Source organism: Rhinichthys klamathensis, unplaced genomic scaffold, assembly GCF_029890125.1.
Source record: "Rhinichthys klamathensis goyatoka isolate OS25496 unplaced genomic scaffold, OSU_Roscu_1.1 h1tg000147l_1, whole genome shotgun sequence".
Lineage (NCBI taxonomy): Eukaryota > Metazoa > Chordata > Actinopteri > Cypriniformes > Leuciscidae > Rhinichthys > Rhinichthys klamathensis.
The window spans coordinates 2532790-2549154 of NW_026606682.1; the positions used below are offsets into that span (position 1 = coordinate 2532790).

General features: G+C 36.1%; 1 protein-coding gene across 2 annotated transcripts in view; it reads right to left on the reverse strand.

Moving 5' to 3' along the window:
- acap3a (ArfGAP with coiled-coil, ankyrin repeat and PH domains 3a) overlaps window positions 1–16365 on the reverse strand; it is a 78251-nt gene that overhangs the window by 5862 nt on the left and 56024 nt on the right. Inside the window, exons 11-24 of one of the 2 annotated variants that reach the window (XM_056258004.1) lie at window positions 12142–12254; window positions 10987–11038; window positions 10503–10603; window positions 10308–10419; window positions 9416–9624; window positions 5757–5826; window positions 5545–5639; window positions 5237–5457; window positions 4701–4802; window positions 3394–3486; window positions 3071–3291; window positions 2809–2918; window positions 1920–2030; window positions 529–590 (exon numbers count right to left, since the gene is read on the reverse strand). In XM_056258004.1, coding sequence (XP_056113979.1) covers window positions 529–590; window positions 1920–2030; window positions 2809–2918; window positions 3071–3291; window positions 3394–3486; window positions 4701–4802; window positions 5237–5457; window positions 5545–5639; window positions 5757–5826; window positions 9416–9624; window positions 10308–10419; window positions 10503–10603; window positions 10987–11038; window positions 12142–12254 — 1672 coding nt within the window. Of the gene's footprint in view, window positions 1–528; window positions 591–1919; window positions 2031–2808; window positions 2919–3070; window positions 3292–3393; window positions 3494–4698; window positions 4803–5236; window positions 5458–5544; window positions 5640–5756; window positions 5827–9415; window positions 9625–10307; window positions 10420–10502; window positions 10604–10986; window positions 11039–12141; window positions 12255–16365 lie in introns of both variants that reach the window. The other variant, XM_056258003.1, reaches the window with a different exon arrangement.

Here is a 16365-nt window from a genome sequence, read left to right on the forward strand (position 1 = left end):
TATTTAGAATAAGTAACTACTCGAGAGAGTATGCGATTTTGGACGCAAAGCTTTGTGTAACTGGTATTTGACCAAACCCATCACGATTATCTAAACCACAGGTACTGTCTTGAAATGAGAAGCACCACTGTTTGCTAGGCCAAACTATGGTGGCCAGTCAATCATGTGACTAACTTTGAAATGTGATGTGAAGTGGTCAACAAGTTCTGTTCTGGGATATGGTTAACCAGCTGTAACCAGTTTGAGCAAGATGGTCTACTAGGTTAAACTGGGCCCCATTGACTGAAAGTTTGCCTGATTAACCACCTAAACCAGCTTGGACCAGATACTGACCAGCTAGAAACCATTTAAACCCATCAGAAGCTGGTTTAGCTGGAATCTGTACAGAAAAACACATGGCAGGTCTTGTTGGGAGTGATGGGAAAGCGCTACACTGGGCGCTCTAGCACTCTGCTATGTTGAGACAGATAAACTCTTGTATGCATTTCTTATACTGCTGCTCGGTGGGACTGCTGCTAGAATATTGACCTGGCTGACCGAACGGACCCTCAGACTCGCGCATCTCCTCGTTCATGCGTGCTAGACGTAACCTGTCCAGAGAGAAAAAGAGAGAAGAAAGAGAGCTTTGATTTGGAATCAAACTTTGTACAGTTTCTTATATATACACACACTACCATTCAAAAGTTTGGGGTTGGTAAGATTTTTTTTATGTTATTGAACAAAATAATTTTATGCTCACCAAGGCTGTATTTATTTGATAAAAAAAAATGAAATATTAAATAAAATATTATGACAGTTTCTTATTATTATTAATGTTGAAAACGGTTGTGCTGCTTAATATTTTTGTGGAAACCATGATAAACTTTTTCAGGATTTTTTGATAAATATATAGTTCAAAAGAACTTTTATTTGAAATAAAAATATTTTGCAACATTATAAATGTTTTTTTTACTGTCACTTTTGATCAATTTAATGTTGAATAAAAGTATACATTTCTTTCTTTCTTTTAGGGTCAAATTCTCATCATTAACTAGTTGATTATTAGCATACTAGGGCCCTATGATTTCCGAGATGTGGAAAACATGGATGGAATCGCAGAATCATAAAAACTGCATTTACTGTATAATGCGGAAAATTCACAGAGTCAAATTTTTGATGAATAAATAAAAATCAGGTCAGTACACTTAAATCAAATCGTGATATAGACTAGTGTTTGTGAATATTAAACCGCAAAAATTGATTGCCAGAATTTTTAAAAAAAAAGAAAGAAAAAAAACCTTTATAAATTGTTGTTTTTATGAATTAAATTAATTAGACATGCTTTTTATTATTGAAATTTAATTAAACCATTAAAATGGAATCCAGAAAACTTAAAACAGAAAACATGATTTGGTAAAAAAATAAACGGAATTAAAAAAAACTAAAAAATAAAACGCATTTCGGCCCTAAACATAATTTGTGTTAAACTTTTAATAAATTGTTTCATATTTTCAATTAATTAAACATGCTTTTTGATTACTAAAATTTAATTTAACCATTAAAATGGAGTCCAAAAAACAAAACGTAATCCAGAAAAAACTAACAAAAAAAAACAAACGGAATTTGGGAACAAATAAAATGGATTTCATAGGGCACTAGCATGCATATTACTAGGATATTGGCTGTTAATTAGTACTTATAAAGCACACATTAATGCCTTATTCTGCATAACCATATTCTACATTTACACCAATACCTAAAATTAACAACTACCTCAAGTAACAGTTTACCGAGGCAAAAGTCTTAGTTAATAGTGAGAATTGGACCCTAATCTAAAGTGTGACCAAAAAAATCTTGCTGACCCCAAACTTTTGAACAATAGTGTACTAAGTATAACGTATAGAAGCACATACTGGTGCATAGGAACTTTATAAACTTACAGAGTAACTATGTCAGCGTTAGCAGCTTGAACTGCTATGCTCAGCGGGTCGTGTCCGTCCTCATCACCATCGTTCTGGGTCGCTCCTCGTTTCAGGAACAAACACACTTGACTGGAAATAGACCAACAGAAGATCAAGTAAATACACTTGCAGAAAAGTTTAGCTTGATTCGACATCTTATCACGACAAAACCAATTTTCTGAGCCCTGTATCAGTCCATCTAAATGTTCTAATGGTAAAACCATGGTATTCTTTGAAATATTTACCATGTAAATACCACAGTGCACGAATATGGTAAATATATTCAGTACAATTGTATGTATTAAAAGTATAATAATGCTGCCATTTAAGACATCACAGAACAGGAAATGAATGTAGGGTATTCAGCTACTGAGTAAAAATGATGTAAAACTTGTATTGTGAGAAATCTGTATTGTGGTTATTCCAATAAGTAAAATAGATTCATAGAGGGAATATTGCACTCAGGATTTGCTGCTTTATAGTAGAAAATGAAGTTGTACTTCTGATGAAATTAAACGCTGACAGCTGCTTGATTTTAAGCAATCTATTGTATAAAGTGATACATAAATAAAGTGACGTGCCGAATTGCAGAGCACATGCAAACATATCCACGTTGCTATGATCAGATGCTTTTCTCAAGCTTTATAAAAAAAATGCTTGCTGTTTTCTTAATTTTGTTGTGTGTATTTTGTTATTGAGAGGAAAGCACGCAGTACATATTTACATATTCATCTAAACGCAGTGTGGATGGCGTGGGATGTTCGCTAACAGTAAATCGCTGCTCACGTTTTTTCGCCTTCATTTTATCCGTAAGCGAAGAACGAAAAAGAGCATGAGGGCCTTAAGACAGCAAGTGAAGTGCCCTCACCCAGTATGACCCAAGTATGTGGCGTGATGCAGCGGGCCTCTCCCTCTCTGATCTCTTTGGTTGACATCTGCAGCATTTTGGAGCAGAAACTCACAGGCTATCAAGGAACCCTGAATGTAAAAAAACAGAGGATTAGGGCTTTAAAACCTCAAAATGGTTCATGGTTATTTAACATGCTATTAAAGTTACCTTCACTTCTTATTTAGATCACTGTTTAATGTGTGTGTAAGCAATGCATCTGGATATTTTTGGACTGACTCACTCCAATCACAGCCTGAATAAGGGGGCTTTTCCCCTCGTCCTCCTCATTGACCGAGTTGACGTCAGCCCCATGTGCCAGAGCTTCAGCCATGATGGGCAGATTGCGCGCCTGACAGGCCTTATAGAGTAACGCCCCGGGATCCAGTTCTCTCAAATCCTCTGGATCTGACGCCTCCGGCTCAAGTTCAGCCTCATTGCTTGAGTCTTCAGAAACCTCACACTCTGAACATTACAAACACACATGTAACACATGATTCAACTGCTTCAACAGTCAGTATGGAATATGAAGACTTGGTTAACACCGTCACACAGTGGTTGACTCACCCTCCTCTGTGACACTGTCCACCACAGACTCAAACACCAAGACGTCAGTGCTGCCATCAGTACTGCCACCTAACCCACTGTCACTGCTCAGACCTGCAGGACCAACACAAGCCCACCACGGGCGCATTACAATAACGCCCAACAAGCACTGACAGCAAACATGAGGAATCTATGCATCAGTTATTCAACTATATAAAATACCACACAAAAACAAAGAAACAGCAAAAGTGTAAAAGAAAAGCACAAAGCAAAGCAAAGCAAAAAAAACAAAAAGCAAAACAAATGATAAAACAACAAAAGTACAAATCAAATAATAAATCAAAGAAAAATGCAAAGCAAAAACAAAATACAAAATAAAAATAATCAAAAAGCAAAACAAAATAACAAAAGTATACAAAAAGTGAAGCAAATTAAACAAAGCAAAAAAATAAAAAAATAAACAAACAAAGCAAAGTAGAATTCACAGCAAAACAAAGCATAGCAAAGCAAAATAAAACAAAAGCCAAACAATATATAAAACAACAAAAGTACATATTAAATAAATAAATTAAAGTAAAATCTAAACAGCAAAAGTGTAAAAGAAAAGCACAAAGCAAAGCAAAAGAAAACAAAAAAAACAAAAAGCAAAACAAATTATAAAACAACAAAAGTACAAATCAAATAATAAATCAAAGAAAAATGCAAAGCAAAAACAAAATACAAAATAATCAAAAAGCAAAACAAAATAACAAAAGTATACAAAACAAAACAATTAAACAAAGCAAAGTAGAATTCACAGCAAAACAAAGCATAGCAAAGCAAAATAAAACAAAAGCCAAACAAAATATAAAACAAAAGTACAAATAAAATAAATAAATCTAAGTAAAATCTAAACATAACACAAAACAACAAAAGTATACAAAAAATATAACAAAAGCAATAAAAGTCAACAAAAAACAAAGCACAATGCAAAGCAAAACAAAATAAAAGTAAACAAAACAACAAAATTATACAAAAAATGAAGCAAATTAAAACAGCAAAAACAAAACAAAAGTAAAACCTCAAAAGTAAACAATAAACAAAGCAAATCAACATGCAAGGCAAAACAAAAAAACAGCAAAAGTAAACACAACAAAGAAAAATCAAAACAATAAAACAAATCAAAACACAAGGCAACAAAAGTTAACAAAAAACAAAAGCAACAAAACAATAAAAGGATACAAAAAACGAAGCAAATTAAAATGCAAGACAAAGCAAAAAACTGAACAAAGAAAAAACCAAACAAAAAGTTGAAAGTATAATTCCATTAGACAGAATATAATACTTACTGCGAGGTCCTGAACCAGTGTCAAAGTAGGAGAAAAGAGTGTCCAACTCATCTGGGCAAAAGAGGGATTCCCGTCTGAACTTTCTCTCCAGGGCAGCAGTTGCTGGGAAAAAAAAGAGTAAAAAGTAAACTTACAATTTAACAAATCAACTGACGATTCCATCATTCACTGATGGTATCAGACGGTAATACAATAACACTGAATGATTTCCATTTTCATTTACCATGGTATATACGCCAAAGAACTTCACACAATATTATCAAGCACTGAATTGTCAAAAAACATGATACAACCATGGTACTTTCTTAAACAGTCAGTAATAATAAAACAAAGTATTGTTGGTAACGCTTCCTTTTACAGTCCTGTTACCCATGTACATACTATGTACTTATTATAGTAATTACAATTAGTGGGTAATAACTAGGTACTAACCCTGAACCTACCCCTAACCCATGTACTTACCTTATATTAGCCAGTACTTTCTAGGTAAGTACACTGTAAGTACACGTAAAAGGAAGCGTTACCGTATTGTTTACCTGAGGAAAGTGTTGCAGGAGATGCACTTCCTGGATCCTGTCTGTATTTCTGGTGTGGTTTGGGGACGGTGGTGGTGGCGCTGTTGTGTCTCCTGCATTTCCTGGTGTTCCACCGGCGCTCGGATTTTCTCCCGCCGTTAACCACAACTTCTCCATTCATCATCTTCTTCAGGAACTTCTTCTCCACGTACTTTGCTTTGATCCAGGCCTCCTTTTCTTGCCTGAAAAATCGAAAGGCAGCAACTGAACATTCAACATTCAGCCTGACCAATCAAGAGCCAGTTTTTTCCATGTCCCCCGTCCCTCACCTGGAGCTGCTGGGTCCCGGTTTCTTCAGGCCCTGCTCTTCACAGCTCCCCTCATAGATGTGGTTGATGATACTGTTTCCTAGTTCACACATCAGCTGTATTACACAGAACAGACAGCAGTTATTGTCAGAGCATGTTGTGTTTGTTCATGTCACAGGGAAAGGTCATCCAAGAGAGATTAGGAGGAGAACAATCTGGATATTTGAGCAGACCTTCAGTAACTCCGGTTCCCATGAGTCCAGGGTGAGAGAACGGACCTTTGAACAGTGTACTCCCAAACTCCTGTGAAAAGAAGGAAAAACATAAATAATAACATAATAAAAAATATTTTGGGGGTTTGTGTTACAACACCTACACACAAATACTGCAAATACTGTTACATTTTAATTAGAATGAACTGTTGTATATTCTTTTCATTCCTTGATGAAATATAAAGCATACACTAAATTTCTCTCAATTCTATCCGCCATCTTGGATGCCTGTCACATTGGGATTGTCTCTACGCCGAAAGATGAAAATACATTTGCAATTATTTTTTACTACAAAACAACTTTGCATAAATACAATTTTATAAACAACAACAATCATCACCTTCATCATTGTTGTAATTTGTGCAATTTTACTTATTCAAAATTGTTTTCTGATAGAAATGTTTGAATAATAATAATATTTTTTTAAATTGCATAAATAATGATGATGGTTGTTGTTTCTATTATTCATGATCATTAATAAACAATTTTGCATAAATAACAATGATGATGATATTGATAATATTATTCATTCTTATTATTATTTGTATAACAACAATTTTGCATAAATGACATTGATGATAATTATGGTTATAAATGCGGCTGATGATGATAATAATAATCATTGTTGTTATTCATTTTTATTATTAATAAACAATTTTGCATAAAAATGCATGAACAACAATGATGATAATTATGTTTTTTTTCTTGTATTTTAATGATTATTTATTATTGTGTCGAAATACAGAAATAAAACAATAATTCAAAATACCTGATATTTTTACATGAAATATAATGTTTTTTTATGTTTTGCATATATGTTATTGGACACAAATAGTCAATATTCTTCAGGTTATAAAAAAAGAAGCTATATCTGCTAGTCTCTAACTGCAAACTTTACTTGACAGAAAAGTTTCTGACTGCTGAAGTTCTCCGAGGGCGTCAAACTCCCACCATTCACTAACAATTCGAGCAAGATGTTTCCCACTCAAGCTGAGGAGAGCAGCACCGGGACGGCCCACACTGTCATGTAAATGTGTGTTCTGCCCACCAGATCAGCGCGTTTCCAGGCAACCAAGTTAGAACTGGCGAAGATTGTGTGATGGTTTGCCACATTGTCTGGAGCAAAAGTCTGATGTGAGCTCAGTGTGAGAGGTGTGGCGTCAGGAGAGCATGCATAAACAGCCAGTATATCTCATGATTAAACCAGAAACGTATCAGTCTGATATTCAAATGTGAGGTTAATACATCATGAACTCTTAAAATGGGTCACATTATGAAAAACATGATTTTATTTGCACTTTTGAAATTGAGCAAGGGTAGATAGAGAAGGGCTGGAAAATGGTCATAAAATAAAACTACTACTGTTTTTGATTAAATAACCACAAATGCTTTCAAATTTTAATTACAATGAACTTTAATCTATATTTTTCATTATTGGATGAAATATTAGGTATACACGACATTTAATAGTAATATAATAATAATTATGACAACATTAATATTAACAATAATAATAATTATTAGTAGTCATTTGTTTTGTGGTGGAAATAATTATTAATAGTAGTAGTACAAGTATATTAACAATAATAATTAGTAGTATTAGCAGTAGTATTGTTATTAGCAATTTATGCAAAATTGTTTTGTGCTGGAAATAGTTGAAAAAATAATGAATTGATTATTATTATTAGTAGAAGTATATTAACAATAATAATTAGTATCAGTAGTAGTATTGTTATTATTAGCAATTTACGCAAAATTGTTTTACGACAGAAATGGTTGGATAATTAATAATGATAATAATATATTAATATTAACAACAATAATAATTAGTAGTAGTAGGTCATAGTATATTTTATTATTACTATTAACAATAAATTGTTAATAATATTATTAATAATAATGAATAATATAACTATTAACCATGTTTATTTATTATTATATTAATAATAATAATAATTAGTAGTAGTATTAGCAATGTATGCAAGAGTTGAAAAATAATCATTATTATTATTTATTATATTAATAATAATTATTATTATTATTATTAGTAGTAGTAGTATAATTATTATTCATAGTAGTAGTAGTAGTATTAACAATTTACGCAAAATTGTTTATTGAAATAGATTAATAATAATAATAATATTTTCCTTTATATTAAGCGCTGTCTGCCTCCAGGAAAGAAACAGCAGTCGCTGGCCTCCTCTCCAGGGCCGGATTAAGAGTTCAGAGGGCCCTGGGCACAATGTCTTGTAGGCCCCCTCTTAGGCAGGCCAAATGTATATTTTGCCCAAGGACATTTTAATATGGCATTTACAGTTCTACTGACTTAAAAGGAACTTTGTTGTACTATGCTGGAGTAAAGTTCCTAAATGGTCGTTCTTTCCCATAGGAATTTGTAAAACTATGTTGGGTGGACCTCTGTGCCTCTAGGGGGGTTCGTGGGCATGCTCCCCCGCAAGAAAATTTTGTACATTTTAAGGTTAAATGCATCAATCTGGTGCTCTTTGAGAGATCAAAATTAAGAGCTTCAACCCATGAACTGCTCGTTGAACAAAGAAAAAGCATTGATTTGTACCAGGACAATAAAGAGGGCTCAAACATCTTTTTAGTTATGAGAGTCTCAGTCTACATTACATTATCAATGGTGTTTTAGGATGCCAAACAATTATTATAATACTGTAATAATGATTTATATAATTATTCCTATGACGTAAAATCCGTATAGCCTATAAATGTACTATAAATGAAAATGAATATTTCAAAAGTATATTTTAGTCTACATTACACTATAATACAGGAAAATTAAAATACTTTTGTCCTAATTTCTTCACTTGCAAGAAACCCTTGAGCTTTTATTTAGGAGAAAACACCAGATAACCATGCTGATCGCGTGAGCAAAGTGCACACTTTTCTTTAAATCACCCAGCACACACAGGATGCCTATTCTTAAAGTCTTGTGCTGTTTTATAAAGGCACAAAGCCATATCATGGTTTCGATTTTATTTCGTTGGCAAAATATAACGCTAGAGACCTTTATGTTAGGTTATACATTTTACATCTCATATGTGTTGGGAAAAGGGAGAGAGAGTTCGGCAAAAGGCGGATTCGAACTCGGGTCGAGCGCATCAAAAGCTATTATCAAGCAGTCCGCGCGCTACGACCTACGCCACTGTAGCTATCCCGTGACGGGCGTCTTTTTGGTAAAAAGACAGGCACTTAGTGCAAATATACGCTCCGTTATCTAAAATATTTTTTTTCCTTCCCCTCGCTTGGGCCACAAGTGCGCATGGCGAACTTGCAATGAATACATTTTATCAGACCGGCCCTCGCGGCCTCTCCCGATTGCCACTCCGCCCCTGGTGCCCAGGGCCCCTTAGATGTCATGGGCCCCTGGGCAAGTGCCCAGTTGCCCTAATGGTTAATCCGGCCCTGCTCCTCTCTTGTCCCGTCAACCCTACGGTCACTCTCACTGGCTCGCCTCGGACTAACCAGAGAATCAAATCTGACCTAATCCCATTAGGGAACCTGACCAAGATGTTTACAGTGGCTGGTCACGGGATAAACTGAACTCAGACTTTCTTCTGGTACCGTGATCCGTTATGATCAGTTCCATGGCTAACCTGTGAATGCCGGAGCACTCGATGCAGAGCAGGACGCCCAGATTGATGCTGGCCCAGCGGGGGTCGGCCTGCCCACAGTCACAGCACTGCTGGTTTCCCGGCAGACACAGGATACGCAGGAGGATGCTCTCGCCCCGTCCACTGCGCTCTCGGGCCTCATTTGCAGAGTCTATACTGCTGATGGACGGGGAGGCGGTCCGGTCCAAACGCTGGAGACACACACACACACACACACACACGAGCTCAGAGTTACTGGGGGGAACCGACACATATCAGCTTTAATCATTTATGTCAATCAGTTCTTTTCAACTGTCCCTTTCAACAAAACAATGATTTAATGATTTGTTTGTGTTCATTAGAAAGGTTTACAAAAGTCTTTAAATGGTATAGTACTTTAAAATAATTTACTAAAGTATATATAGATTTTTTTACAAATAGATTTAGATTTTTTTACAATTACTCAAATCAGAACCTTTAAATTAAAAAATTGCTACAAAACTTAGAATGAACTGTTACCACGATTGGACGAAAGTATACACAACATTTAATAATAATAATTATTAAAACATTTCTATTAGAACAATTTTTCATAAATACAATTATAATGTTTATGATAATAATAGTTATTTGAATGACAATAATAAAAAAATAATGGATATTATTATTAAAAATATATATTACTATGTTTTTTTGTTGTAGTCTAATGATTATCTATTATTTCAAAACACAATCAACAATTAATTTGTAAATCATTTTATATATATATATTTAATGATTTTTACTGTATTTACTTGTTTTTTGCATCTACTTGCCTTGAATATAGAGTGATTTTGTCACTATTTTCTTAACAAACAGATTTATTCTTCTTTATCAACATGTAGACTGTACAAACCTCAATATAATAATTGTCTGGACTCTCTCTGTACGCTGAGGCGATGCTGGCTTGGACCGCCTGGATCCAGGCCTGCCGAAGTTTCTCTGACTCGGCCTGTAACATACAGCTCCTACAACATACATCCATAGAAAACAATTACTTCTAGTGATGCAAGTCTAAGCTTCGCTGAACGGGAACTGGTCAAGGACTCACTTGGTGGGAGACACGACTTCAAAACAGAACCTCCTCTCGATGTCCTCGCAAGGTTTGACAGAACACAGTCTCAAGTCCTCCACAACAACCGTCAGCGAATCCTGTAGAAAAGACCAAGAAGCCTGAAACTACGCTGACTTAAAGAAAAGCGCTCTAAATGAACCCATTCCACTCTGAAATGCATTAAACAGCACTGCGCCACAGTAATTTAAGCAAACACACTGAGTAAGCACTTCGACAGGAATACATTGATTTGTCAGGGAATGAGTTTGTTATCTTCAAAAAGACTGAGTGCTTCAGAGATGGCTGGACTAGTAATACTGTATCTAACAGCTCGGTGACCGATGAGGGGAAGATTGACCATCATTGATTCTGAGCTGAAGAATTCTGCGGATCCACCGACACGTTCCCAGCTCATTCGCTCAAGGTACTGTATAGAGTAGATGACGGATTACCTGAACGGCTGGGACTGAACTGAACTTACCTTTAGTTTCTTCTGATAAACCAACTGGCCGTTTTGGATGGAGAACCATCGCCTGAAAAAAGAGAACAATCACACACACACACACTATTAGTTACTAATTGCTTGTTTTTTATACATTCAATTGCTGAGACCGAGCAAGCTATGTTTAAAAAATCCTAAATAATGCTAAATTATTATACTATATATAATAATATCTCAATTATCTCCTGATTTTTTATTGGTTTCATTTATTGGATTATGATATTACATATTTAATTGTGCATGCTCACTTACTTTTAGATAACCTTTACTATTATGTAACTCACTTAAAGTGAATCTTTAAAAACTATCATTTACGGTTAGGGTTATTGTTATTGAAATAATTTGACAACGCAATTATTTCATAAATAAACAAACAAATAATTTAATAACGCGGTTAAATGCAAAACTTAGTAAATCTCTAAATGAATATCCATCTTTCATTCTGTATAACAATAATGTTGTGATGCCGAAATAGCGCACACAAATAATAATCGGTATCAGGGAAGATTTTTGTGATTATCAGTGCATAGCTAAATAATTATAATGTTTTTATTGTATATTGTGGCTTTGCTTCCCTAAAACCCAACCATGACCTAGTCGCATGCCAGATTAAAAGCAAACCATGGCTATTCAGATTCAGCAATATGGGTTTTACAATGGCTAATTAATCACAATAAATGTAATGAACTGATTTAAGGGGTCGATTACGCGACAGCGGCGACAGAGTTTAATCTTAAAAACGGAAAACTTTTTATGCATTTTGGCCGTTCATTTACACGACAACAGGCCTGAAAACGCAAACTTTTGAAAACGGGATTCAAAGTGCAAGTTTTTGAAAACGATACCGTTACCGTCACTGTGTAAACTACAAAAACGTGAATTTTTAAAACGGTGACGTCATGCGCATGCGTATTGCGTGTTCAGTCTATAAGCCCGTAGTGTTTCTTTACAAAGTCACATCGCCAACTACTGGCCTGGCATGAATAATACAGCGTATATCATTTTGACAACGTCGTCATCTGTACGTGAAAATGCGAAGGAAAAACATTTCCATTTTTACTACATCGTTGTCGTGTAAAAGCAGCCCAAATTTCATTTAGTTTCCATCCAATCCTGAATATCTTCGTGACCTACCTGTTCCATGTTTTGAAGGCGTTACTGGCCCTCTTGAACAGATAGCCCTCCATCACCAATCCGTCGGGCGCATCCACGTTGAACTCCAACTTTGGGTCGTCATATGCAAAGTCCTGAATGACAAAACAATAGTGGAGCTTTAGAGCAAGAAAGAAAGATCAAATCAAGGCCATACACCCCAATTAAAATAGTTAAAACAACCAATGCAACAAAACACATTACATTCAGTCTGTGGCACTGCTTATGCTTCATTATTAAACAAGATTGTAAGTAGAGCAGATGCACAAATTCACGCAAAACACTTTCACACTAGTGTCTCATCCAGTGCTCTCAGATGTCCCACCAGAGCATTTCGACGATGACGCAAGCTGTTGCGTAAGCATCTGAACATGTCCAGCTGATGTGCTTAGCATTCATATTCACACTTACCGCTCACAATAATGGCCCCTGTTTCAGCAGCACACTCAACGCGCTCAACTCTCCGCTGAATCTGAGAGGTGAATCATCATGGGACGTCCTTACCACAACAACCTCTTCAGTTCAGGTCATTTCTATTGATTATCTCTGAGTGGAGGAATGATATGCTGTCAGCCGAGCTAACACTTTAGCCATCACATGTGCTTAATGGTATACCAGTATAAGCTCAAGGAGACATCGAAAGCATCAGGCGGAAGTGATTCCACAGGGAAGACTTTAATTCAAGTATATGTCTCCTTTAGAGTTTCAGAAGAGACAAACTGTGCTCAAAGTTGCCAAGATACAGTCTGCAATCAAAAGTCTCAATATGAACTCAAACACTTCTCATCAAACTCTTCTGATATTAAAATGTATACACTACTGACTAAAAGTTTGTAATAATTAAGTCTCTTATGCTCACCAAGGCTGCATTTATCTGTTATTAAAATACAAAACGGTTTTCTAATTAAATATATTGTAAAATGTAATTTATCCCTGTCATGAATTTTCAGCATCATTACTCCAGTCTTCAGTGTCACGTGATCCTTCAGAAATCATTCTAATATGATGATTTACCGCTCAAGAAACATTTTTAATTGTATTATCAATGTTGAAAACAGTTATTACGGCTGTTTTATATTTTTGTGGAAATTGTGATACACTAGCATTCCAAATTTCAGGGTAAAGTACAATTATAATTTATTTTTAGGAGATTTATAAATTTTACTCAGCAATGTCACATTAAAGTGATCAAAAGTGACAGTAAAGACATTTATAATGTTACAAAATATTTATATTTCAAATTATTAACTTTCTCTATCAAAAATCCTGAAAAAAAAGTATCACAGTTCCCACAAAAATATTAAGCAGCAAAAACTGTTTTGAAAAATGATAATAATGAAAATGTTAACAATGAGCACCAATAATAATAATTGATAATTGAGCAATAAATCATCATATTAGAATGATTTCTGAAGGATCATGTGACACTGAAGACTGGAGTAATGATGCTGAAAATTCAGCTTTGATCACAGGAATAAATTACATTTCAAAATACATTATAATAGAAAACAGTTGTAATAACGTTTCACAATATACTTTATTTTTGGTTAAAATAAATGCAACCTTGGTGAGCAGAAGAGACTTCTTTCAAAAACATTTAAAAATCATAATTATTCCAAACTTTATCCACATTCCTTTTACAGCTTTATATCCTATTGTGTGTCAATCGTCTCATTTGTGTCTATTTGTAAGGAATTTTAGGAGAAAAATTCGATACAAAGTTGTTACCAAAAAGAAACATGTCCTAAAGAGCCACTTTTGAGCAATACAATCAAAATGTAAATAATGATTTTTTTAATTATTAGTCCATTTTACAAGAAAATACTATTCCAGTCTTTCTACTTTAAATTTCCTGTTTAATTCACTGTTACTTGCCGTTTCTTTGTAACCATTTGTTAAAATTTACAAGCAATTTCCGAGTAAACATCGTTTCAAAGTAATTTCTTTCAGTGTGTGACAATGCACTGACGCCACACTGATAAGGGTGTACAACTAGAGATAAACGGGGTCATTCATCATGTCTTCATAACTAGATCATTTCACAAGGCAAACAAAAGTCCTTGAAAAAGTTTCAGCCTTCAGCTTCCTATCAGTCTGTGGCACTGTCAAAACTTTCAAAGCGTTCTGGCCTCTCTTGAACCCTCTGAAGACCTCGAGATAAAGCCGCTTCAACACTTCAGTAGCAGGTCTGACAGACAATGGACGTCCTGCTGAAAGAGCTCTTTGAATAGAAACAGTGTGCTCTTGCATCTTAAACAAGATTGCGTAACATCATTCGATGTTCCTTGATCAAATACGTGAGACACTGTTATTTAATATAATCATGTAAAGACTAAAAGTAAACAACCACCCAGAATGCACTGTATAATAACCACCAGTGTTGGGGGTAATGCATTACAAGTAACGTGAGTTACGTAATCAGATTACTTTTTTTAGGTAACTAGTAAAGTAATGCATTAGTTTTACTTGTAAAGTTACTTTTTCAAATAAGTAACGCACGTTACTTTGTTTCCCTATTTATTGACTGACAGCTCTCCTGAAATCAGGAGTGTGTGCAGAGGCGTTGTGTGTGAACATGATGGTTATTGTAGTTCTAGACTTAGGCTAAGGCCTGTTCACACCGGGACAAATTTCGCGCGCGATATTCGCTGACGTTTAACGCCTCATGACTAAACGAAGGGCGCCAATGTGAGTGTGCACACCGACACGAAAAACGCCACGCGTAAAAGCGTCATTTTTTAAAAAACGCCTCTGGTTCGTTTTTTTAGTTTGACGCGCCGCGTTAAAAACTATCCGACCAATGAGATTGGCGCTTTTGCTCACGTGTCTGGAGCTTCTGAAGTTACAGTAAAACACAACTTGGGGGCGCTCAAACACAAAACGGTCTTGCCGAGCACACATACGTAACGTGAAGAAGATATACGCCAAGTAGCGTCTACACTGCCAGGAAGAAATAAGACGAGGAAGATGCAAGGCAAGATGAATGTAGAGCTGCTGGTCTCGTTGGTGTCGGAACATAAAGAACTATATGACAAACGCGACAGCGACTACAAAAATCTTGATAAAAGAGAATGTTATGGAGTGGTTTTGCAGAGCAAATGGGCGCCATCTAATGTCAGGGAATGAATTTGCATGTCCACTCGGCTCATCGTCAGCGAAAATCGCTTGGGTGTGAACACCAAAAACGCGTTGAAAAACGCTGCCGAATAACACGCGGCGATATTCGTCCCGGTGTGTACGAGCCTTTAAGGCCTGTTCACATCGGGACGTATTTCGCGCGCGTTATTCGCCGACGTTTAACGCCTCGTGACTAAACAAAGGGAGCCTATGTGAGTGTGCACACCGCCGCGAAAAACGCCACGCGTAAAAGCGTCATTTTTTAAAAAACGCCTCGGGTTCGTTTTTTTGGTTTGCCGCGCCGCGTCAAAAACTATCCGACCAATGAGATTGCCGCTTTTGCTCACATGTCTGGAGCTTCTGAAGTTACAGTAAAACACAACTTGGGGGCGCTCAAACACAAAACGGTCTTGCCGAGCACACATACGTAACGGCGAAGAAGATATACGCCAAGTAGCGTCTACACACCATAGATATCCATAATAAAGGCTAGATGTCTCGTCCACGCTGCTGGCCAATGGCCTTTATTATGGATATCTATGGTCTACAGTGACGGGAAGAAATAAGACGAGGAAGATGCAAGGCAAGATGAATGTAACGCTAGAGCTGCTGGTCTCGTTTGTGTTGGAACATAAAGAACTATATGACAAACGCGACAGCGACTACAAAATAGGACTATTTCTGTTTTACATTAAGCGCCATCTAATGTCAGGGAATGAATTTGCATGTTCACTCGGCTCATCGTCAGCAAAAATCGCTTGGGTGTGAACACCAAAAACGCGTTGAAAAACATTGACGAATAACGCGCGCCTATATTCGTCCCGGTGTGTACGAGCCTTTAAGCCCCGTACACACCGGGACGAATATCGGCGCGCGTTATTCGTCAGCGTTTTTCAGCGCGTTTTTTGTGTTCACACCCAAGCGATTTTTGCTGACGATGAGCCGAGTGAACATGCAAATTCATTCCCTGACATTAGATGGCGCTTAATGTAAAACAGAAATAGTCCTATTTTGTAGTCGCTGTCGGTCGCGTTTGTCATATGTTCTTTATGTTCCAACTCTACATTCATCTTGCCTTGCATCTTCCTC